The sequence below is a fragment of the Gymnoscopelus microlampas genome (genome assembly GCF_963454915.1).
Source record: "Gymnoscopelus microlampas genome assembly, chromosome: 21".
Classification (NCBI taxonomy): Eukaryota; Metazoa; Chordata; class Actinopteri; order Myctophiformes; family Myctophidae; genus Gymnoscopelus; species Gymnoscopelus microlampas.
This window is the reverse complement of record NC_139958.1, coordinates 38,179,277-38,205,273: the sequence shown is the minus strand read 5'-3', so window position 1 is coordinate 38,205,273 and position 25,997 is coordinate 38,179,277. Positions and strand designations below refer to the sequence as shown.

Sequence of the window (25,997 nt, the reverse complement as noted above, 5' to 3'; positions counted from 1 at the left end):
TTTAACCACTTTAACCATTATTGTGTACTTTGGCTATTCAAAGATAGCAGATATACAAGCTCATTGTACGACACTTTGTGCTGCGCTATGAGCTTGTAGATCTGCTATTTTAGAAAAATCTTGAGACTTTGTGCAAATCTTTCAATATATATATTTTTTTATGGCAATTTTTTTAAATTAAAATCTTTGCTTCCGCAAAGCAGCATACGTTGTTCAGAAAACTGTTAGGATTTAGAAGACAGTTTTCCAATCGGCCTCATTTCATAATGGGTTAAACAGACAGATTCATTGGTAATTGTTTTTAGATAATAAATGGTCTCTGAGCCACTTGGGTGGTGCAGGGGTAAAGTACCTGCCCACCTCTACCTCTCTCTCTCTCTCTCTCTCTCTCAAGTTGTGAGCTTGTAGGTCTGATTTGTTTTTGTATTCTCTGTCAGTATGCCAGTATTATAAATTAAGCATGACATGCCATTATCCTACACTGCTGTGACATAACCCTATCGGGTACCTTATCCTTTCCTCTATATCATTTATATTCCACATAATGTCGGGATCAATCATGGGAACCCATCAGCAAAAAAAAAAGAGGAAACAAATGTTTTTCCTTTGAATTTGCCTTTGGGAAAACGCTCAATTCCCGACCGGATGTTGGCCCGTTCACTCTCCTTCAGCCCTCCTCTTCGGGTGGTGCTCCTTTCTTTACATTCCTAATAACAACTCTGCATGTTGTAATCAGGGGCGGACGCACTGTAGGCCAAGTCAGGCCCGTGCCTTACCTCGAATACACTGTGCCTTCCCTCCGCCAGACAGCTTTTTGTGTATTTACTATGAATATCGCCCCCTATACTTAAGCCTGACAAACAACGTAATACACATCCATTCTCTCTCTACGTCCTGCGTGTCTGGAGGATGTTGGGTCTTTTGAGCCAATGTGTATTCTCAGAATCCCTTTTCACACTCGAGTGTGAAATGTGTCTGTCTGTGTCCCTCATTCACAGAACCGGTTTTCTACGTCATGACATAAGCACACAATATAAACACCACACACATGTCCTGGCCTCGTTCTCTTCATTTTTGATTCTTGAGACAGCAGAGAGACAGCAATGGCACCAGCGTAAAAAAAAAAAAGTTTGTCCAGAGCAAACTCGTCGACGCGAAGACGCCTAAACAAACGGCAGCCACCGCGACCGCCTAAACCGCATTCAGGACAAGCTGCTTGAGGCTGCAGCATCAGTCATGCTTGGTAAAATAAAGGCTGAACTCAGTGGACAATATTTTGCAATAGGCCTACTTGCGGATGAGTATAAAGATCTTTCCAAATGGGAACTAGTTGCAGTTTGTATTCGATTCATGGAGGATGGAGGACTCATCAAAGAGCGGGCAGTGGAATTTATTGACACCGCGGATTTGACTGCATGGAGCATCACAAAGCGCTCCTAAAAGAAACCTTTCCGAGCGCACTTTATGTAGGCTACACTGCAATTCTCACTGGCTAAATGTAGTGCTTTGCACTCTGTAGCCAAAGCATCCCTGGATATTAGCAATACATTGGCAGCTTTGTTTTTGTGTATCAAGTTTTTCCCCCCCTTTTCTCTCTCATGTAGGCTGGGGGCCTACCATGTATTTGCCTGGCCTTACTCATAAAGAGATCCTGCGTCCGCCACTGGTTGTAATGGGAGTTGCCGACAGATTCAGCTGCGGTAATCTGAATCTATCTTGAGAGATTATGTCGGCATTGACCTGTACATCTGACAAACGGCTGAATTATAATATTCTCTAAGTAAGTCCAGTCTGCCGCGTGAAGTGGTCAGATGGGTGGGCCACGTAGATTTGTTGTTGTGTTCTGACTTGGATCAATGGAACTAACGTAGTATACTTTCAGCTCCTATTTACTATTTCACTTTTTTCGGTTTTAAAGAAAAAAATACCATGACATTTTGTGTGCATAATTTGTTTTCTAAATATAAATGTTATATATATTAGGAAGTATTTAGCCAATTATTTGGGGTCCACTTGCAATAGCATCACCGCCCACCAGTGGGCCCCGGCCCACAGGTTGAGAATCGCTGCCTTAATTCATTATAATTTCCCTCTATAACCAAAATTCAAAATTTAAAACACCTTATTTCAGAAATAGTTCATCTTTTACTCAAGGAAAGGGGGACAACGCCCGTCGCAGGTTGATGATATAATAATGTGTGGGCCAGCCCTATGGACTGTATGGAATGCATGTGCAAATAAAAAATAATATTGTTTTGATGCTCATATTAACCTTAGGAAGTGTTAAGTTATTAGCACATGCATTCCATAGGGCTTGGTGCTCTTTTACTGTGACATACTGATTTACTGATGAATTGAGTGCAAAGAACCACAATGGAAACCTGGGGATTTTTGTGTCAACCTTATTGGCAAAACCATTGACTGTACTACCTGTTCTGTTAATAAGCATGTTATTATAGTATGCAATCAATCAGTACACTGTAATAACATGATAAAAGAAAGGTTTTCACTAATACACACTGTGAAAGTGTTAGGGCTTATTATAATTCAGTAATTCACATGTGATGTATTCAACAACCGTGCTTACAATACTGGTAGGCGAACCATGGCCAACATAATACCAAGAATAAGAAGCCACCCTTTAAAGAACATCCTCCTATAATCTCACAAACCTCTGTGGTCGTCCGATCGACCGACCGACGGTGGTGAGACCAAAACTGTGTGTCTGGTTCTCCTCACTGGCTGGAGCAATTGATCTGAATTTGTTACGCTCGACCGGTGCTGCGTAGCCAAAAGTGCCGGGGACCCAAAGGCAAAGACACAGAGACAGTAATAGGGGTAAAAGGAATTTTATTAAACAATAACGTTACGGTGGGAGGAAAAGTCCTGGGGAGGTGAGAGGGTTTTTGTAATCCAGGGAGTAGGAAGTGGAGCGCTGGTGGAGAAGGCTGAGGAGCGTGGATGGAGCTGGGAGACACTGGGTTTTAGGTGGAGGGAGCCTGGAACAAAAAGAGACAAAGGTTAGCATCAAACAAAAGTAGCTTTAGAGATTCACTCAGGAACACTAGTAAACTAACAGCCGGCAACACTAACCACAGTAGTTAATATCCAAGCATCGGGCGTCGGTTCCCAGCAGCTTATATTGGCCAGCTCCTGATGAAGGTGATGTGGAGCAGCCGGGCTGATTAGGACCAGCCACACCTGTGCTGGCTGCTGGCTGAGGGAGACGCCCGGCCCTTGCCCTTATATGGCGTGCAGGGGAGGGACCAGGGACGTGTGGCACAACAGTACCCCCCCCCTTAGGGGAGGCACCGGACGACCGTCCTGGGACGCCTGGATTGTCCCGGTAGAAGTCGTCCAACAGGGAGGGGTCAGAAAGGTAGGACCGGGGCACCCAGCTGCGGTCTTCAGGGCCAAAGCCCTCCCAGTCCACTAAGTACTGGAAACCTCTCCCCCGACGACGGACGGCGAGGAGCTTCCGAACCGACCAAACAGGGTCACCGCCAGCCAGGAGTCGAGGGGGCGGAGGAGCCGAAACCGGCGGAGACAAGGAGCTGGTGGCCACAAGCTTAAGCTGGGACACATGGAACACGGGATGAACCTTGAGAGCCGGAGGAAGATCCAGACGAACCGTAGTGGGGCTGATGATACGGCCCACGGTGTAGGGGCCGACAAACCGGGGATTCAACTTGCGGGTAGAAGTCTGGGAGGTCTGGAGGGGCAGGTCCCGGGCCAACAGCCAAACCTTCTGGCCAGGCTGGTACACAGGAGCACGCACCCTCCGCCGGTTGGCACCACGCTGGGTACGCACAGAGGCACGGAGTAGCGCAGCCCGGGCAGTTTTTCAGACGCGTCGGCACCGGCGGAGGTGGGCCTTGGTGGACGGGACCGCCACCTCCAGCTCCTGTTGGGGAAACAGAGGAGGTTGGTAACCCAGCGAGCATTGAAAAGGTGACATACCGGTGGCGGAGCTCTCCATGGTGTTGAGGGAATACTCCACCCAAGCTAGGTACTTGGCCCAGGAAGAGGGGTTGTTGGAGGCCACGCAGCGAAGAGCCGCCTCGACTGCCTGGTTGGCACGCTCCGCTTGCCCATTGGACTGCGGATGGTACCCAGAGGAGAGGCTGGCCGTGGCCCCAATTCCCTTGCAAAAGGCCTGCCGCACCTTGGAGATGAATTGGGGGCCACGGTCGGACACGATGTCAGCAGGGATTCCGTGGAGGCGGACGACATGGAGGGTGAGGAGGTCCGCCGTCTCAGCAGCAGAAGGGAGCTTGGGGAGAGAAACAAAGTGGACAGCCTTAGAGAACCGGTCGACCACGGTCAGGATGGTGTCACAGCCCTGGGACACCGGGAGCCCAGTAACAAAGTCCATGGCTATGTGTGACCAAGGTCGACTCGGAATGGGGAGGGGCTGTAGGAGACCTGCCGGAGGACAATGGGACGCCTTACTACGGGCACAGACGGTGCAGGCGGCTACAAACTCCCTGACATCCTTCTTAAGGGTGGGCCACCAGAACCTCTGGCCGATGAACCCCGCTGTCCGGCGCTCCCCGGGATGACAGGCAACACGACTGGAGTGACCCCACTCCAACACCTGTGGACGGACAGCATCAGGGACAAACTGCTTGTTCTGAGGACCATTGCCCGGGTCGGGCTGGGTCAGAAGGGCCTGTCTCACCACCGAGTCGATGGCCCAGGTGATAACACCTACCACCCGGGCAGAGGGAACGATGGTGTTGGAACTCTCCTGAACAGTGGGGTTATCGCCAGGGAACTGTCGGGATAGAGCGTCAGCCTTGACGTTCTTGGAGCCCGGGCGGTAGGTGAGAGTGTAATCGAACCGGCTGAAGAATAGGGCCCAGCGGGCCTGCCTGGACTTAAGCCTCTTCGCCGTCCTCAAGTAGGTCAGATTCTTGTGGTCTGACCACACGATGAACGGCAGCTTCGCTCCCTCCAACCAGTGTCTCCACTCCCTCAGAGCGTCGTGGACTGCCAGCAGCTCCTTGTTACCCACGTCATAATTCCTCTCAGTGGAGTCGAAGGTCCTAGAGAAATAAGCGCACGGATGCACCCTTTGGTCCTCCTCAGACCGCTGGGAGAGGATGGCTCCGATGCCCGTATCTGAAGCATCCACTTCCACGACGAATTGCCTCTCCGGGTCAGGGTGGACGAGCACAGGAGCCGTAGAGAACAAGCCCTTGAGCTTGGAGAAGGCTGCCTCAGCTTCGGGGGTCCAGGAAAAGGGGCATGAGATGGAGGTAAGGGCATTGAGAGGGGCAGCAATCTGACTGAATCCCTTGATGAACCGGCGTACAAAACCGGCGAAACCCAGGAAGCCTCTGAGCTGAGTCCGGTTAGTAGGACGCGGCCACTCCTCCACTGCCTTGACCTTGGCGGGATCAGCACGCATCTGTCCAGCTTCCACAACGTTTCCAAGGTATGTCACAGAGTCAGAGTGGAACTCACACTTTTCGGCTTTGACAAAGAGGCGGTTCTCCAACAGCCGCTGGAGAACTAGGCGGACATGCTGGTGGTGTTCCTCCAAGGACCTGGAGAAGATGAGGATGTCGTCTAGGTACACCACCACAAAGACGTTAAACATGTCTCTTAGCACGTCGTTCACGAGGGCTTGGAAGACTGCCGGAGCATTGGAAAGGCCAAAGGGCACAACGAGGTACTCGAAATGGCCGAGATGGGTGTTGAAGGCCGTCTTCCATTCGTCGCCCTCCCTGATCTGTGGTAGGCGTTGCGGAGATCTAGCTTAGTGAACACCCGGGCGTGAGTAAGTGGCTCAAAAGTGGAACTAATCAGGTGGAGTGGATACTTATTCTTCACCGTGATATCATTAAGACCGCGATAGTCAATACAAGGCCTCAGGCCGCCATCCTTCTTAGCCACAAAAAAGAAGCCTGCCCCAAGGGGAGAAGACGATGGTCTAATTATGCCTGAGAGCAGGGACTCTGCAATATAATTGCGCATCGCCTCCTTCTCCGGAAGGGAGATGTTGTAGAGACGCCCCTTAGGATGGGACGCCCCAGGGAGGAGGTCGATGGCACAATCATATGGCCGGTGAGGGGGAAGTGAAAGGGCCTTATCCTTACTAAACACCGGGGCAAGGTCAAGATAGACAGGAGGAACACCAGTGATATCAGGGGGAGAGGACATGGGCTTGGGACCACTGGGCAGAGACAGCGCGGAGCGCAGACAGGCCGCATGGCATGCTGTGCTCCAACCCAGGATCCGGCCAGAGGCCCAAGAGATGTGAGACTCATGCCTCTCCAACCAAGGTCTACCTAACACCAGAGGCGCAGTGGGGGCGTGCAGAACAAAAAAACGTATGGACTCAGAGTGGTTACCAGAAAGAGTGAGCGTGAGCGGTTCAGTGGAAAAGGAAATGGTACCCAAGGAGTGCCCGTCGATAGCCCGGGGAGACAGAGTGCGATCTAAGGGAACTAAAGGGATGCCCGCCTGGCGAGCTAAGGAAATATCCATTAGGCTCTCGTCTGCCCCAGAGTCAATGAGGGCACTAACAGTCAGTGTTTCCTTGTCCCAGGCCAGGGTAGCGGGAAAAAGGCGGTTGGGACTACTATTGGGCTGGGAAAAGGCTGCTTTGCTCACCAGTATAGCCCCTACCGGCGAGCTCGGTCTTTTGGGCGGGTTGGGCAGGCCTTGATGTAGTGCCCTGGCTCTCCACAGTAGAGACACAGCTGGTTATTCAGCCTCTGTTCCCTCTCCGCTCGTGAGAGCCGTGCTCGGTCGATCTCCATGGGCTCTCCAGGCCCGGCTGTAGGAGGAGGCGGGGGAGGCGGAGTTGAGCTGGAAGAGGGTGAACCGGTGGACACCGAAGCAGAGCGATTGGGCATAGGGTGAAGAGAGCTTCGTTGGGCTCGGTCCGCACGGCGCTCCTGAAGCCGAGTGTCCATCTTGAGGGCCAGGGCTATCACGGACAATGAGATCCTTAACAGCATCACTCAGCCCCTTGCGATAGACACTTAGGAGGGCGTGGTCATTCCAATGGCTTTCGGCAGCAAGGATCCGGAACTCCAGCGTATACTGGGCCACTGAACGCGCCCCCTGGCGGATAACAAGCAGACGGCTAGAAGCGTCCTGTCCGTCTGCAGGGTGATCAAACACAGCTCGGAACTCACTCTTGAACTGTGAGTAGACAGTGGCAAAAGCTGGGTTGTTCTCTACTGCTGCAATAGCCCAGCTGAGGGCCTCGTCGACCAGGAGGGACATGACCAGAGCAATCTTGGACCCATCGGAGGAGTATCTGGAAGGCTGATGTGTAAAGAGTAACTCACACTGTGCCAAAAAGCCCCTGCTCTGATCAAAATTTCCATCGAACGGCCTAGGGCTAACTAAGCCAGGCTCAGACCGAGGGCGCTGTGGGGCGGGGGGAACGGGGATAGCAGGCATGTTGGAAGCACTGGGGCCAGAGCCGAGAACGGGAGTAGGATTTCCTCCGGCAGAGACATGGGCATTAAGGGCATCCAGGGACTGTTGTATGCCTGCCAAGGCTCCCGCTAAATCGTTAACCTGGGTAGATAGTGTAGCCATAGTACCAACGGTGGTTTGGGATGTCTTCTCAAGAATAGCAATTTGGGACTGGACAGTGGGGAAGGCCTTACTTAATTCTTGCTGCAAAACTGATAATTCTGTAGCCTGGCCAAATACGAATTCACATAATTCTGGGGGGGCTTCGTTCTCTGCCCCTGGAGCCCCGGCTTGGCTCATGATGGCTTGGATATTCTGTTACGCTCGACCGGTGCTGCGTAGCCAAAAGTACCGGGGACCCAAAGGCAAAGACACAGAGACAGTAATAGGGGTAAAAGGAATTTTATTAAACAATAACGTTACGGTGGGAGGAAAAGTCCTGGGGAGGTGAGAGGGTTTTTGTAATCCAGGGAGTAGGAAGTGGAGCGCTGGTGGAGAAGGCTGAGGAGCGTGGATGGAGCTGGGAGACACTGGGTTTTAGGTGGAGGGAGCCTGGAACAAAAAGAGACAAAGGTTAGCATCAAACAAAAGTAGCTTTAGAGATTCACTCAGGAACACTAGTAAACTAACAGCCGGCAACACTAACCACAGTAGCTAATATCCAAGCATCGGGCGTCGGTTCCCAGCAGCTTATATTGGCCAGCTCCTGATGATGGTGATGTGGAGCAGCCGGGCTGATTAGGACCAGCCACACCTGTGCTGGCTGCTGGCTGAGGGAGACGCCCGGCCCTTGCCCTTATATGGCGTGCAGGGGAGGGACCAGGGACGTGTGGCACAACAGAATTGGCACACAGCCATTGACCATTACGATCTGAACACAACCGCGAAGCCCGTTTTTCAATTTCATCAAATCTCAGCTGTTAATTAGCGTTTTAAAAAACAACGGGAGATCAAACTGTGCATCCATCAAATCCACACACCCGCTCTGTTACAGTGTCGTTGCCGCCTTTCTCGCCTGCCTCAAGCGCACAAACACTCAGACAACATGCTTAAACTTAAAGGACTTTCATTTACACGCGTGTACACAGAAAACATTCCTACGGATCTGTGTGTGTGTGTGTGTGGGGGGGGGGGGGGGGCACCATTACACACAATGTCATGGAGTTAACAGACTGACTTAAGGTAGACCAGTAATTCCACACAGAGCTAATGTCACACCAACTCATAACCCCTGTCTCATGCATATAGGCTACTGTCTGTATAACCCCACGTTCGCAAATAGTTTTCGACAGACCCACTGTCTGCCACAAGCACACACAGAGAGTGTGTGTGTGTGTGTGTGTGTGTGGGGGGGGGGGGGGGTCGCGACGGTCCCCGTGTGTGCGTATGTGTGTGTGTGCCGTCTGTACGTGTGTTGGGGGGCCGACCGTATTTGCGTTTCTGTACAAAAATCTTCCAGCCCACACCCTCACAGGCAACGTGCTTACACTTACAAAGGACTTTCATTTACGGCCCCTGGACGCTCACACTTCGCCTTAAGACATGGCGGGCGCATGGGATAACTTCATACCACCAGCATGCAACATCCCACAGAAAACATTATTTTTACTTAAGCGCATTCCAACAACAGGTTGCCAGGTTTCGCGCCAGAAACAAGCGACCAGGTCTATGAAAAGAAGACTACTAATTTATTATTGCATGTCCATTGGACATTCCCCCAAACACACCCTGACAACACGTCAAGGCTACTTCAATTGATCATGTTATATTGTTTTTCTTAATACAAAACATTCATTACATATTTGTGCCCCTTACATTTTGGTGTGTTGTCCTACATTTCTTCTACTCCTCCTACATTTTCTTCAAGGAAAACCAGTGCTACCAAGTACACAATTACTTTCCATCCCATGGGTTCTGTGCATTCCATGCACAGAACTCAAACACTGCACAAACTTTGATTGCACATAACCCTGGGTATGGACTAGTAAGAGAAGATTAACTTAAATGTTTGCCTCCTGAGCAGATTTTAATTAACGACCATAACATTCATTATCCTATAACTTCATAACAACAGTAACGGTACTAAGTTTGGATTCTAAGACTTTTGAAATGCCCATCAACCATGATACTCGGTTACTAAACTGACTAATTAATTTTAACATGGCTAAAGCTTCTGGGCGTAAACGGTAGCAGCGCAGCAAGAAGCAACCTCACTTAAGCTGCACGATAAAACAGCTGTTATTCCTTGAACCCCTCTCTCTCTGTGAGCTAAACAGATGATCTCAGGCTGCCGGAATGCCGTGTTGCCAGTTGGTGAGAGAGAAATAAGCATGACATGCATGTAATGTAAAAAAATACACATTGATCCGGGGGATCATGACAGAACCACCTTAGGAAGCAAACCTAAGCAACTACACCCCAGAAATAAGCCAAAAGCACCAATAACAACAAGCAACCTTACAGAAAAATAAGCCCAGCGATGCTTATAATAATCAGACATGAACAGCTGATTGGCACGTCAGTGTATAACGTATGGATCTTGCATGACGCTGTAAACAGCCACATAGAATGAGCATGCATGTAACCTCTCGAGTGTATGCTGCCAGAACTAACTCGAAGGCTACGTATAATTTGCAATGGTGGCCTGGGAAAAGACAAGGCCTCTTTAGGGAGAGTGGGGAGGGGCTAAAAGTTAAAAGCAGATAAAGCAATATTATGAATCTCAGTCGACCAGCTACCACAGCTACAAAACAGAAGAAAATTTAGTGGATAAATGTATGGTACAAACATTGTTTAATTTTCTCTCATTGAATCTTTTGTCTAGACTTCCTGCACCTCCCTGGTGCAGAGAGAGAGCTGGCTGAACAGCAGGAGAGGAGCCCCAGTCTGATCCTGGAGGAACCAGAACCTCTGCAGTTTAAAGAGGAACAGGAGGAGCTACTTCAAAGACCAGAGGGGGCTGATGGGTCAACATTGACATTACTAGCAATGAAAAGTGAAGATGATGGTGAAAACAGAGAGACAAAGCCTTTAGCCAGCACCTCAACTGAACACATGAAAACACAAGCTGTTGTAGAGGACTGTGGAACATCACAACCAACTAGTGATGACCACCTCCTCTCTTCCCACTGTTCTGAGTCTGACACAGAGGACAGTGATGATTGGGAGGAGACCAGGGAAGGTCAGTCAGCTTTAAACACTCTGAAATCACACAAGACACAAAATGCGGATGGACAAAAATTGTGTTTGAGAAACAAGCTGTCCCAGGACTTGAAATCATCCAAACAAACCCCATCCATGAGTCTCAAAGGCAAGGGAAACAAATGTTGTGAGGTTTGTGGCAAAACTTTTAGTAAAAAATTATATCTTGTAGAACACATGAGGATTCACACAGGTGAAAAACCCTTTGGTTGCAATTTGTGTGGCAAAAGTTTCAATAGGAAGAGTACTCTTGTGGTCCACACAAGGATCCACACAGGAAAACAAGGCAAGGGAAAAAACATTTGTGAGGTTTGTGAAAAAACTTTTAGTAGCAAAGCATATCTTGTACAACACATGAGGACTCATACAGGCGAAAAACCCTTTGGTTGTATAATTTGTGGTAGAAGATTTATTTCTAAACTCAGTCGGAAATTACACATGGTGACTCATTCAGGGGAAAGAGCCTTTCTTTGCTCATTTTGTGGTAAAACGTTCAGACATAAGGTAAGTCTTGAGGGACATCTGAGGACTCATACTGGTGAAAGACCCTTTAGTTGTAACGTTTGTGTCAAAACCTTCCATTTATATAAGATATTGAGGGAGCACATTAAGACTCATACAGATGAAAAACCCTTTAGTTGTAAAGTGTGTAACAAAACCTTCAAACATAATAAGAATCTAAAGGTCCATATGAGGATTCATACAGGGGAAAAGCCCTTCAGTTGCATAGTCTGTGGCAACAGCTTCGGAGATGGTTCATCATTAAGGTTCCACATGGTAAATCATACAGCTGAAAGTTCCTTCAGTTGTAAACTGTGTACTAAAACCTTCAAAGAGAATAGGAATCTAAAAGCTCACATGATGACTCATATAGTAGAGACACCTGCAGGAGAAAAACTTTTCATTTGCACAGCTTGTGGTAAAGGTTTTAAGCAGAAAAAAGATCTGATAGTCCACATGATGGGTCATAGAGGAGAAAAACCTTTTAGTTGTACAGTTTGTAGTAAAAGTTTTTGTCAAATATCTGATGTGACAAGGCACATGAGGACCCATACAGGTGAAAAACCCTTTACTTGCACAGTTTGTGGTAAAGGCTTTGCTCTGACGAGTACACTGAAAAGTCACATGAGTAGGCGTAAATCCTGTCTGAAAATTTAACTATTTTGTTGTGTTTAATATCATTTTGGGTAGTCTGCTAGGGTATTGGATTGCCATATCGTCGCCTTGCTAAACTAATGGCATAAGTCATTTTTTTTAGTTTTTCAGGAAAAAAAACCTGATCCAAAACAAAACTATATGATATTTCTTAATCATTTCACCCAAATTGTTTATAACAAATTATGACTATTTAAATAGAAATAACTCTGTCTGTCAGTTATGTAACATAAGAGATTTAAATAGGTTTAAATAGGATTAAATCTGACTTGACCCCCCCAAAAAAGCAAAAAAAATACAAAATGGCCTAAATCAGTAAATAAGTTGGCTTAAGTCACAAAACCACGTGACTAAGGCCAAAAAAATGCCTATTTTGGCCTAAGTCTACTAAAAGGGGAGTGAACAGCATGATCCTTTTCAATTAGGAGATGGGAGATTTTACCAGAGGTGGCCAGTGTCATGAGGAGCTGACTTAGGCAAAAATATCGATTTCCTCAAAAAATGTCTTAGGCCATTAGTTTAGCAAGGTGACGATATATGAATTGTAAACATCTGATGATTACATTGTTTTATTGTTTAGTTTTAGACAAAACTGAATGCTTTGTTATCTTTTAGGGCAGTGGAAGACAACTTCAATCTGTCATGTTAAGAACCACAAGCCATGGTAAAACCCTTGGTTTAGGTGTACTCAGGCCAAAATTAAAGCAACCACAATTATTCAAACACAAGGTAAGCCTACTAGCTTCAGACCTCCCAAAACAAACTAATTCGACTACTTCTCGGACTAAAGCCCATGTTTTTTAAGATAGTCAAAAGGGGCATTGCCCTCAATACCCTCATACCTGACTAACTACTTCTCCAAAGTGAGTGACACCCACAGCCACAATACTAGAGGGAGCGACAACCATCTGGTACCACCCATCTATAGAACAAACATGGGAAAATTCTCATTCCACTACTCTGACACCAAAATGTGGAATGCCCTGACACCATTCCTTAAAAAATGTGGGCTTCTTTTAAAACAGGCCTGAAAATTCATCTATCGGGAGACCACAAGGGGAGGTAAACAAATTTTTCCCATAGAAAGGTGACATTCACTGCCGAAAATGTTTCCCTTTTTCTCCTTTGTACATATAGTGTTTTATATCTCTTGATATGTATTTATGTGTTCTTTTTTACTTTTATTGATGAATTGATTGCATCGGACCACAATGGAAACAAGTCCCCAGGACTTGTTTGTGTTATCCTTTTGGCCTAAATGTCTGACTGTACCACGTGCTGTTTACATTTCTGTCTGATAAAGTATTAAATCAATAAAAATCAAAAGGCATGTATGTGCCTGGAGTGTTAGTTATTTGGGCATCATTAGTGTAGCTATTAAAGCCATGAGCAGATCTACAAGGCAAGCTCACACCCCTCGTGAGATTGTAGATCTTCCAATTTCACTAGGCTATTTGAATGCATTCGCCACACGTTTTTAGCTTTGATCTCTCATCAAAATTGATGTAGATAATAAATTGGCAACAGCAGCAGCAGCAATTGTGCTGTGCTTTTTTTTGCAAACTGTTGATAAAGTATTCAATCAAAGGCAAAGCTACAAAGAGGACATAAGTAAGCAGCATACAAAGCGTTATCCACCAAATAACATAAAGAGGCTAACCACAGAGTGCAAAGAAAATATACAGTCAGACAACCCAAAATAGCAACACCTCTGGTATTGTAGCCACAATAAAGAGATGAAACAGACATGAAATGTGAGATATAAAAACCAATCCAGCATATTGAAAAACTAGCAGGCTCTCTCTCTCTCTCTCTCAGTTCTTGCATGCGGCGCAGCCACTCGCGTGTACACACACACACACACACACACACACGCTCACGCTCACGCACGCGCACGCGCACACGCACACGCACACGCACACGCACACAATTATAATGAATATGTATTGCAGTAGTGCAATAAAGGCTACATACTGTAGAAATCATCTTACCTTTATGCAGAATGCAGAATCAACGTCTTTTAAGTTGAAGTATTTTTTTGTTTTTTTTTACTTAGAACTACAGTCACTGCAAGCCAGGTCAGCTGGCTAATACATGGATGAATCAAATCTCCCCAACAGCCGCCGGGGAGGTTTGAAAGTAGCGGACGTCAGTCCATTCCTACTCAGGCCAGAGCGTACATGCATGAGGCTGGTTAGGAGCTGTAGTCCCATGCGATTTCTTGTGTCATCCTTTAGCAGTGCCACCTGGGAAAATGCTCTCTCAACATGACATGAGCATTAGATATGGGCAGAGTCAGCAATTTGATGACACCCAAGTCTTTGAAACACTGGTTTTCTCCTGCGTCTTTGAATGCGTCTTCAATTTCCAGCCAAAACACATCAACGGCTTGATCACTTGAGAAGCCTGCTGATGCCACGTTTCTCCACTGGCACTCTGATGTGTCGATAGGACATGAAAAGAACTCTGTGGGCAAGTCATTAACTCTTGGCCTGTCTATGTTGGACATCGCAGTTTTGGGGCTAAACAACTCCAATTTTCGCAGCATTTCCATTGATGCAGGTAGGCGCATTTGATACTGCACCAGTGTCTCTTTTAGGAAATCCCAAAAAAGTTAAGATTCTGTCCTTCACATCAGGGGCCAGTTTGCTTTTTTCCATCATCTGTTGGAATGTTGTACCCAGCTCTGCATCCTGGGGTGAGAGGTAGACTATGGACGATTTCAGATCCAGTTCCAGGAGACGCTTGTGATTGTTCATGTGCAAGTTAACTATTACTCTCCTCAACGTAGACATGTACAGTCTCTCAAGATCGCGAAACACACCCAGTGAGTCTCCCGTTTCCAACTGGAAGTATTTGTTCACGCTTTTTATTTCTATCAACACTGGCCGGAGAAAGTGCATGTAAAGAATATTTGTCTTGTCACTGTACATTTCATTTAGTGGCCTGGCTGAATAGCAGTGTTCTGCTTTGGATACCAAACTGAACTGCAGCTTCAGTGCGTCTTCTTGATCTACAATGCGGTCAATACAGTCTGAAATCACTAACCAACGTGTCGAGCTGGGTGAAATCAGTTTCAGTGGACACTCTCCAACATGTAGAGTCTCATAGACATTCTTGTAGTCACTCTGGCGCTTTGCTGAATGAGCAAACCAGTTATATGTTTCTCTTATCATATATTCAAGGTTGCTTGGCAGTTGTTGCATAGCTTTGTTGGCAACAATATCCAATGAGTGGCATACACAACTAATAAGCTGTAGATTGGGCTGCTTTTGTTTAAGTAAAGTGAACATGGAGTGATTTTTTCCTACCATGACACTTGCTCCGTCAGTAGCAATCCCCACCATGTTTCGGATGTCCAGGCCACACTCTATCAGAAACTTAATAATTGCATCTGATATGCCAATAGCCTTAGCGTCGAAAATCTCAACAAGCCCCAGATATGTGCTGATAAACTTGCTGTGTTTCAGCGATCGGTACTTGACACATATACTCAGGAGTTTAGTCACGGATACGTCTGTGGTTTCATCCAGATAGAGAGAGTATGGAGACTCACCGATGTCCTCCCTTAACTCTTCTCTGAAGTGTGGTGCCAGGACTGACTTGATTACTGCTGTACATTTCGTCCTGTGCAGTTTCAATGCTCCCGTTTCATCCTGCGAGATATCTGACAGCTCATCCAGTGCATGCATGTATGTGTGTTTAAGTGGCCGGATACAGTAGGCGAATTATCTGGTGACCAAACCCACAACGGTGAAGTGCCATCTAGTGGTCATTTGTGGGAACCCTATTTTCCACCTGGCTACGTTGAGTTGACATATTTTTAGTAAAACACTTTCTACTTGTGTCTGTCGATACCCAGCATGGCCACAATAGCATTGGAAAGCAGACTGCCCTGATGGGGGATCACGTGTGGATCAATAAAGTAGGCCTACAGAGGTTGACTGCATCCTCCAGAAAAACAGCCTCAAAGAAGTTCTGTTCATCTCTTTTCGCTGCAAGAACGGTTTAAGAAAACCTTTGTTCCTTCACTAATCAGGTTTTTTAAGACCACGATCAGCCACTAGACTTAACCGAGCTGGACTACAGGTTAGTAGTTATGTATGGTATATGTGCAATAACAAAGGATTATTCCCTGTAACAGATTGTTATGCTTTTCATGTTGTCATACACATACAAAAGTGAAATGATCATAATTTTTACTACATTAATTTGTATTTTAAAATGAGTATTATGATTACACCACTATTGCACACACATCCTCAAATCCTAATTTTGAACAGACACCCAGACTATGAGTTGCAGATATTAAAGATGAAAAGCCACAAAACAGTAGATTTTTCCCCCTTTATTTTTATCAGGTAGTCACTAAATGCATTTTCCCATAGAAAGGAGGTGTCATTCACTGCCACCATTCCCCTTTTTCTTCTTTGTACAAATAGTGTTTTGTATTTGTTGATTACATGTATTATTGTGTTATTGTTATGCTGTTGATTGATTGAATACATAGGACCACAATGGAAACAAGCGTCCAGAACTTTTTTGTGTTAATGACTTTAATGACTGACTGTACCATGTGCTGTTTACATTTCTTGACTTAAATTCTTGACTAATAAAGAATCAATCAATCAATCAATCAATCAATCAATGAAAAAAAAACAGCTGCTCTTAATAGTTGTTGTTATTGTTATTATTATTATTATTATTATTATTATTATTACCCTTATTATCATCATCATTATTATTATTATTATTACAACATATTTTGTTGTGGGGTCCTTGGCACAACATGTTTTTAAATGGGGGTCCACAGCCAAATACATATCAATTTGGGGGTCAACTCAACTTTATTTCAAGGTTCAAGATTTTGCTTTGTTTGTTACAACTTGTGTACAGCCGCCTATATAAATGGTAAATAGTGCATTTATATAGCGCTTTTATCCAAAGCGCTTTACATTGATTGTGCCATTCACCCATTCACACACACATTCATGTACTTTTTCCATGTCTCTCTAAATAAAGTACTTCAATCAATCAACACAAACAAGAAAATAGTAAAAACAAAAACAAAACAAAAAAACATTAAAGGCTGTATTAAAGGAAAAACAAATCTTTAAGAATTTAATATATTATTAATATGAAAAAGATTGAGAACCATTGGTCTAGTCTAGAGATCAAGCATCAATGGAGCTGTACACGCCTTGGTCAGCAGGGGGCAGTAAGCATAACATCAACAAGATCTCAGCTTTGAGCTGACCCGGAAGTTTATTCCATTGTTGATAGGCGACGCGCGAGCGCACAACGAGAGCAAACGCTAGCTTTGGATTTGTTCCACTTTAGAATAGAATGAACAAGACTGCAATCTTTCAATTGCTAACTTGCGCCCCCCTGTTCTGCCCTTAAAAAGGTACTGTTTTGCCCTTGAAAAGAAGTTGTCACTACACACCCCCGTTTTTCCCTTCAACAGACATCCATATACATGAGAACAAAAGAATGTGTGTTGAAGAAGGTGTCAGACTCATTATAAGGCGAAAGGTGATTTGAAGAGGTCCTTGACCAGTTACTCAGATTAATTAGCATCATAAAAGCAGTGATCATCAAAATAATTTAGCATTTTAAATGCCCTTCTTTGTCCCTCTTATTGCCTGGGAATCCCCTGAAAATTTACTGTCTTGGCGATGGCAGGACATGTGAAGTTTGACATGGACATGGACATGCCAAGGACCATGGCATGTTGAGTGCTGCAGCCTACTTGGGTATGATTCTACTGTGGGATGTGGACGGTGGTCTGACACAAATAGACACACAGGCGCAAGTAAATACCTTTACTCATCGGAGGACTACATCAAGTCTGGTGGTCTCCTGGCCTGTGGTATTGTGAACTCTTGTGAACTCTTGGCCGTGTGCCCAGTCATCTTGTGTGACATATGTCCTTGTGCCGATTCATCTCGTGTGCCCACATGTTCGTATGCCCACTTATCCGGTGTGCCCTGATGTCTAGAAACTCGTGTGCCCAGATGTCCAGTGTGACCATCTGTAGTATAGTTACTGAACTGTAGTAGTTACTGAACTGTTGTTTCCCTGAAAGTGCCCTGAAAAGGCATTTTTTCCTCCCTGTTCTGCCCTTAAAAAGGAACTGTTTTGCCCCTGAAAAGAAGTTGTTGTCACTACACACTCATTATGAGGCGAAAGGTGATTTGAAGAGGTCCTTGACCAGTTACTCAGATTAATTAGCATCATAAAAGCAGTGATCATCAAAATAATTCAGCATTTTAAATGCCCTTCTTTGTCCCTCTTATTGCCTGGGAATCCCCTGAAAATTTATTGTCTTGGCGATGGCAGGACATCTGAAGTTTCAAGTCTGGTGGTCTCTTGGCCTGTGGTATTGTGAACTCTTGTGAACTCTTGGCCGTGTGCCCAGTCATCTTGTGTGACATATGTCCATGTGCCGATTCATCTCGTGTGCCCACATGTTCGTATGCCCACTTATCCGGTGTGCCCTGATGTCTAGAAACTTGTGTGCCCAGATGTCCATTGTGAGCATCTGACCTTATCTGCATTAAACGTTGGTCATCAATGTGAATTAATATATTTTACAATGTATATATATCATCTTTCTTTGTATTCATGACATAATAGTGATGTCATCAATCCTATGCCTATTTGTTCATGCCAGTGCCGAAGCTTAATTTGATTGGTTGGACTTCACGTGACATATGTGCATAGTGCCTATAAAATACTAGGACGACGGCGGATGAGACTATATATATATAATAATTATATCTTTGTATATATATATACATATAACTAATATACTACTATATAACTAATATACTACTATATAACTAATATACTAATATATAACTAATATACTACTATATAACTAATATACTACTATATAACTAATATACTACTATATAACTAATACACTACTATATAACTAATATACTACTATATAACTAATAGACTACTATATAACTAATACACTACTATATAACTAATATACTACTATATAACTAATACACTACTATATAACTAATACACTACTATATAACTAATACACTACTATATAACTAATATACTACTATATAACTAATATACTACTATATAACTAATATACTTACTACTACTATATAACTAATATACTACTATATAACTAATATACTACTATATAACTAATATACTTACTACTACTATATAACTAATATACTACTATATAACTAATATACTACTATATAACTAATATACGTTGTGTATATGTTGTGTACTCCTTTCGACATGACGACCCTGAATACAGTACTTGCGCTGCTTCACAGGCGCAAGTAATGAATGAATGAATGAATTAATGCTTAATTGTGACTTTACTACAAAAACTGAATGAATGAAGTCCTTGATGAACCAGCGGCTCTCTGTGGCTGATGAAGAGATGTTTGGGGTCGTTGAATGAATTCTAGATTGTTGTGAGGTGAGGAACAAGACCGTAGTGAAAAATGTCCCACATGTTAATATACTATAAAATAACTAAAATTACTATATAACTAATACACACATAAATGGTAGGCCTGAAACATGACTGTCATAGTCGGAGAAAAGGTCTGTCGGATTAACGCATGTCCCTGTCATACAATGACAGTTATGGAACCACTTGTTCCTGTTTTTCGATTTTTACATTTACCAACTCTCACATCTACATAAACTTTAAGATTTCATATATAAAGTGCTTACCCCCGAGCAACGGATGTTACACGTTGAACTGGACCGCGATAAGTACCCGTATTCACCGTATTGTTCAATAAAAAGCTTTTTAATCCGATTGGCGGCCATTTTCTATTATTATTTTTGTATTATTGCATAGTTGAAAGCATCGGAGAAAATGGCCAGCGATCGGATTAAAACGCTTTTTATTGAGCAATACGGAATATACAGATACTTAGACCTTTGCCGGCTGGCTTGGGGGTCAGCTTTATATTTGAAATCTGAACGTTTATGTAGATGTAGTAGCAGTTGTGAATGTAAAATAATTGAAAACCAAGAACAAGTGATTCCATGATATGGTATATCCAGAACTATATAATGTATTATTGGTTAATAAAAGTATGAGATTTTCAGGTGAAAGCTGTGACCTTTTGGAGATGAGGCTGAGAGAGCAAGGTTTGAGTTTGCATTTTGATTTAAATCAGTCACACCCTGAAGATCCTGCCTTTTGTCCTTGAACAGGAGATCCCAGGTCTTGGTGTGAACTACAACAGTCCCTCAGAGAGCTTTTGGCCAAACCTATTGTTTTCACTGAATTAATTAAGATAGCTTTGTCTCTCTTTGAGAAACTGCTAGCCACACTCAAAATTCACAGGTTTCTCTCAGTGTCACAAACACACATTTAACTGCAGTCTACTTAAAGCTAAATTGAATTGATGTATTATTCTTATTTCTTGGTAAAAGCTTATTTTGTTGTAAGTACACAAGTGTGAACAAATGTGGTTGTGGAAGAAATCAGTTAGTTGCATGTAAACTTTTCTTCTTGACTCTAAGGAAAATGTTATGTTCTTTTGAATCATCTCGTTTTGTTTAACTCATTCATACAACGTTGAATACATACATGTGTGGGCTTATATTGAAGGTAATAAGATGTTAAACAATGATTTCATAATATGAGCTTGTGTAAAAGTATAGTTTAATGGATAAGGGTTAAAGTAAATTGTCATGCTGACTGAGAAAGGCTGGCCAAGAAGCCTTTTGTTCCTGGAAACCAGTTTGTGAGTGGTCAAGAAGGTTGATAGTAGGATGGTCCTATGTGAAATGTCTGTCTGTATAAAGTACAATGTTTTGGTGATTCAGGTACACTCTGTGGATTGGCAATGCAGGTGTCAACGTCTGTGAAAATAAAAGTATTTCTGTGGACAAACCCTCTTTTCGAACTGGATCCTTGTTGTATTCTTGAACTTAGGGAATAGTTATGGAATAGTGTTTTTCCTGTCTGATCAATGGACAATGACGCTTGTGACAGACGAGCGCCATGTGAACCATGGCTAATATAATGGTAAATATGTTATTACAATACAACTAATACATCTGTATGCTAGAGTATGTTATTACTATTCAACTAATACATATATAATAGTAAATATATTATAACAATACAACTGGTACATCTGTATGTTAGAGTATGTTGTTACAACATCCCTTAAAACGCAAAAACCTCATATCCATATTTCGATGTTTCATACAAGGGTGTCGCACAAAAGTAGTGAAAATAGCAGCTCTACAATCGGCTATTTTCACTGCTTTAAAAAAAAAAACTTAAATAATATATATGTATATATATATATATATATATATACAAGGTTTCCGCCCCACAGTGACAATATCTATACTATAGTGTTATTATTACAATATAATTAATAGAGCATCTCTACAGTAGTCTATGTATGATAATACAATATAACTAAGTCTGTACGGAGGTAGAGTATGTTAATACAATATAACTAGTAAATCTGTACCGTAGAGTATGCTAATGCAATATAACTACTGACTAGTACAGATTTGTCTAACTTGGCCTCTGGGGACACACACATTTATACTTTTAATATAGTTTAACTATGTCTGTAGGGAACAATTTATACCAGCTTTAGGTCATTTTAAACCCTGAGCAGTGTGGCACAAACTGTACAGACCAAATGAGGGGGAAAAAATATATAAATGTATTTTGAGGGTACCCAAAATACAGGCATTAGATAATATAATATCCTCTCTAAAGGTTTTTTAGTGGAACGGTTGACCCATGAACTAATAATTGTACATAGACTCTGATATTTAACAACATCTTACCAAGACCGTGCCAATCTAAAACCTCAAAACGTACCTTTTGACCTTGATTTTTTCCCCCACTAAATACATGAAGGAAAGCTTTGAGTATATTATTTAGGATGGTATAAGGATCAATAACAACTATATCACATTACCATTGCAATTCCTTTTGGGTTTGGTCCTTTTTAAACTTTGATTGACTGGACTATCAAGGTTGCAGAACTAAACTTTTTGTTTGCTTGTTTTGTTCTTTTTTCCTACTGGTGATTTTCACAGCACCACAGGGAGAGGTCTACAGTATCAAGCGAGACGGCCTCCAGAAAATATTCAACGTTGTCAGAGGAACAGCGAGAGGAGAGAGATGGACCAGGAACGTGGACTACAAGATGCAAAGCTGACAGCAGGTATGTAGTGTTAAAGTTTATTTTTTTTATTGGTGGTTTCTACTGACTACTACAAATTGAGATCTGTGTTAACCCATTAAAACAGCATCAGTGTCATTTTAGATTTGAACTACTTAAACCATTATTGTATACTTTGGCTATTCAAAAATAGCAGATATACAAGCTCATAGTGCAACACTTTGTGCCGCGCTATGAGCTTGTAGATCTGCTATTTTAGAGAAATCTTGAGAATTTGTGCAAATTTTAAATCCGTGGCCAAATACATATAATTTTGGGGGTCCTTGACATTAAAATGTTTGACAACCGCTGATATAGCATTATAGCTCTTTCAGACGTTTAATATTTGGTCCTTGAGCCACTTGGGTTGTGCAGGGATAAAGTACCTGCCCACCTCTACCTCTCTCTCTCTCTCTCTCTCTCTCTCTCTCAACTTGTGAGCTTGTAGGTCTGATTTGTTTTTGTATTCTCTGTCATACAATGATGTACAATGCCATTCACTAGGAAAGACCAAGCATCAGACAAAATAGGTTTAAGGTTGTTTATTGAATAAACCCAGGAATATGGTCGTTTATGGGCACGTTGCATGCGCAGTGCGGCATAAACGGCCAAGGATGTAGAGTGCCGAATGTTCATCTAAGGTCATCACTACACGCAAGCGTGGAGTGTGCGGCATTAGATGACCAAGGCACGAACAACATCTTTCGCTTTTGGAGTATGGTCATCTATGGGCGCGTCGCATGCGAGGCATGGGACGTGCGGCATAAGCGGCCATGATGCTGAGTGACGAATGTTCATCTAAGGTCATCACTACACGCAAGTGTGCAGTGTGCGGCTTAGATGTCCAAGACACGAACAGCATGGGAGGTGCTGGCATGGTCATCTAAGGTCATCACTACACGCATGGAGTCACATCACTACAAGCGTGGAGTGTGCGGCTTAGATGGCCAAGGGCATGGGGTGAGTGCCGGCGTGATCATCTAAGGTCATCACTACTGTCGTTGGATTTTGGAGGGTAACTGGGGATACTGAAAAGTGAAGGAATGGCTGGGCTGGTTTGGTGTGAAGCGGAAGGGCGTGGAGTGGGACTGCTTGGAGCGGGTGCAATGTAAGTGCACAGTGTGATTGGATGGGCGGGGCAGTTGCACAAGCTGCATGAATTGGCAGTTTTCCCAGCGAAGATCCGGCAGTATAGTTCCAGGTCCAGAGTGCCCCAGTACGTTGATGAGTTGAATTGTTGTAGACGTGAATCGACTCTGGCGGAGAATTGGCGGTGATATTCGTAAAACAGGGTACCTCCGAACCGGGCGGAGAGATCCATGCATATATACAGGTGGTCGTCGAATTCCTGGCGCCGGGACGGGTATGTGGAGCAGGGGATGTCACGATAAATGGAGAATGCCAGGAAGAATTCGGTTGCGGTGAGAATGGATGAAGTGGATGGGGTGAGGTCGCGGAGGGTGATTGAGACTCCACCTACTTCTACTGACCGGGGATGGAAACTGCTGGCGGATGAGGGATGACAGGTCGATATCCACACCTAGTAGTATCTGATTTCTGAGTGATGAGGAGACCATAGGGGCGTTGAGGGCGATGGCTGATGGAGGCATGGGTACAAGACAAAAAGAGGGGCGGTGGGAGTGGGGGGGTTGGAAAACACTGGGTTGGGAGGACAAGACATCACAGTGGGGTTAGGTACAGGGGCACCAAGTGCAGCTTGGGGGGGGGGGCCCAAAAGGTGGAAAATTGGCCTGGAAAGCACCAGTTTGTATGCAGTTGGTTGGTACCAGGGTTGGTATGCACAGCGTTGCCGCCTCGCGACCACCTGCCGCGCGATGTCACCGCCACTCGATGGGGCGACCCTCCCGCTGGGTGTAGGTGGAGCGGCCCGCCGCGCAGCGTCGACGCCGCGCGATGGAGCAGCCGGCTGCACCACGTCGACGATTTTTTAAATCTGAGTTTAAATACCCCGTTGGTTGGCAGGGGAGGAGTTGTCGCTTCATTGGAGATGGTTGAGTGGTTGGCACGGGGTGGAGTTGCCGGTGGCTGGTTAGAGCTGTGATTGGTTGTCTTCTCCTTGGTCAAACCTCCTGAACATCAGTTGTTCCAACTCCATTTGTTGTACAAAGGATTATCTTACACTGTTGTGACATAGCCCTATCGGTACCTTATCCTTTTCTCTACATAATGTCGGCATCACTCTTGGAACCCATCAGCAAAAAAAAAAGAGGAAACGCATGTTTTTCCTTTGAATTTGCCTTGGGGAAAACACCCAATTCCAGACCGGATGTTGGCCCGTTAACTCTCCTTCAGCCCTCCTCCGGTGGTGCTCCTTTCTTTACATTCCTAATAACAACAATTCTACACGTTTTAATGGGAGTTGCCGACAGATTCAGCTGCGGAGCTCTGAATCTGTCTCGCAAGATTATGTCGGCATTGACCTGTACATCTGACAAACGGATGAATTATGTTCTCCAAGTAACTCCAGTGTTAAGTGGTCAGATGGGTGGGCCACTTACATTTTCAGAGCATGCATTATTTTAATGATCAATCATCAATTGTGATTAGAAGGTCCTGTGTTCGATTCCCGCAGGGGACGCTGTGGGCGCTGGGGGGCGTGTTCTCTCCTCCGCGTCATCAGTGCCCACACCCTTGGTGGGGTTGGCGAAAGGGCCTTTCTGTGTGGAGTTTGCATGTTCTCCCCGTGTTCCCTAGGGTAGATACCCTCACAAAAAACATGCAGTAATCCTGGTCACTATACTGCCTCCCCCTGGCCAGCCGGGGCGCCTGATGGAGGGGAAGGGAACTGGTTGGAATAACGTGTTACGTCCACGCGTACGTCCAACCAGGGAAACTCTCCCCCGTCAGGTGATAAGAAGGTTAGTTGGCTCTCATGCATTGAAGGAGGCATGAGCTCGGCCCTGGCCTCCCTAGGTTGGCAGAGGGAAGGTAGTGCCCAGGATTACACGCTTAGGCATTGGCACTGGGTGAAAAAATAGGGGGATAAAAAAAAATAAAAAAAACATCGATTGTGTTCTGACTTGGATCAACGGAACTAACGTAGTATACTTTCAGTTCCTATTTACTATTTCACTTTTTACGCTTTCAAAGAAAAAAATACCATGACATTTTCTTTGCATAATTTGTTTTCTAAATATAAATGTTCTATATATTAGGAAGTGTTTAGCCAATTATCTTTGGTCCACTTGCAATATCCTCACAACCCACCAGTGGGCCCCAGCCCACAGGTTGAGAATCGCTGCCTTAATTCATTATAATTGCAAACAAAATAAAAATCTAAAATTTGAAACACCTAATATATTTTATTTATTTCAGAAATAGTTCACCTTTTACTCAAGGGGGACAACACCCATCGCAAGTTGATGATAATAATGTGTGGTCCAGCCCTATGGACTGTATGGCATGCACGTGCAAATAAAAAAATATAATATTGTTTTGATGCTCATGTTAACCTTAGGAAGTGTTAAGTTATTAGCACATGCATTCCATACATTCCATAGGGCTTGGTGCTCTTTTACTTGTCTGTGACATACTGATTTACTGATGAATTGAGTGCAAAGAACCACGATGGAAACAAGCCCCTAGGTCTTTCTGTGTCAACCCTATTGGCAAAACCATTGACGTGTTAACCCTACCTGTTCTGTTAATAAGCACGTTAATATAGTATTCAGTCAATCAATACACTGTAATAACATGATAATAGAAAGGTTTTCACTAATACACACTGTGAAAGGAATGAATCTGCTTATGAGCTATATTAGGCCTATATTATATGTGATGTTTATTAGGCCATTATTATAATTCAGTAATTCACACATATGATAACTTAAGTGGTGTGCCTAATAATCCATTATTCTGTTGATGTCAGGGGTCGGCAACCTTTTTGACATGAGGTGCCATGTTTTTATTTTCTTGATATAGTAAGGCGGGAAATTACCGTTTTCAATACACGATAGTGCACTTGGTGATACAAGC

General features: G+C 44.1%; 2 protein-coding genes across 2 annotated transcripts in view; both read left to right on the top strand.

Moving 5' to 3' along the window:
• Nucleotides 1–17,836, top strand: part of LOC311037955 (uncharacterized protein) — a gene marked incomplete at its 3' end in the record, with an annotated part of 28,755 nt that extends 10,919 nt beyond the window's left edge. The window contains exons 5-6 of the mRNA XM_084047250.1: nucleotides 10,265–10,834; nucleotides 17,814–17,836. Coding sequence (XP_083903376.1) covers nucleotides 10,265–10,834; nucleotides 17,814–17,836 — 593 coding nt within the window. The remainder of the gene's footprint in view (nucleotides 1–10,264; nucleotides 10,835–17,813) is intronic.
• Nucleotides 17,837–21,869: 4,033 nt separating this feature from the next.
• The window catches only part of LOC311037954 (uncharacterized protein), a gene marked incomplete at its 3' end in the record, with an annotated part of 29,696 nt that continues 25,568 nt past the window's right edge, over nucleotides 21,870–25,997 (top strand). Inside the window, exon 1 of the mRNA XM_084047249.1 lies at nucleotides 21,870–22,004. Within this exon, the coding sequence (XP_083903375.1) occupies nucleotides 21,962–22,004 (43 nt within the window). The 5' untranslated portion in view covers nucleotides 21,870–21,961. The remainder of the gene's footprint in view (nucleotides 22,005–25,997) is intronic.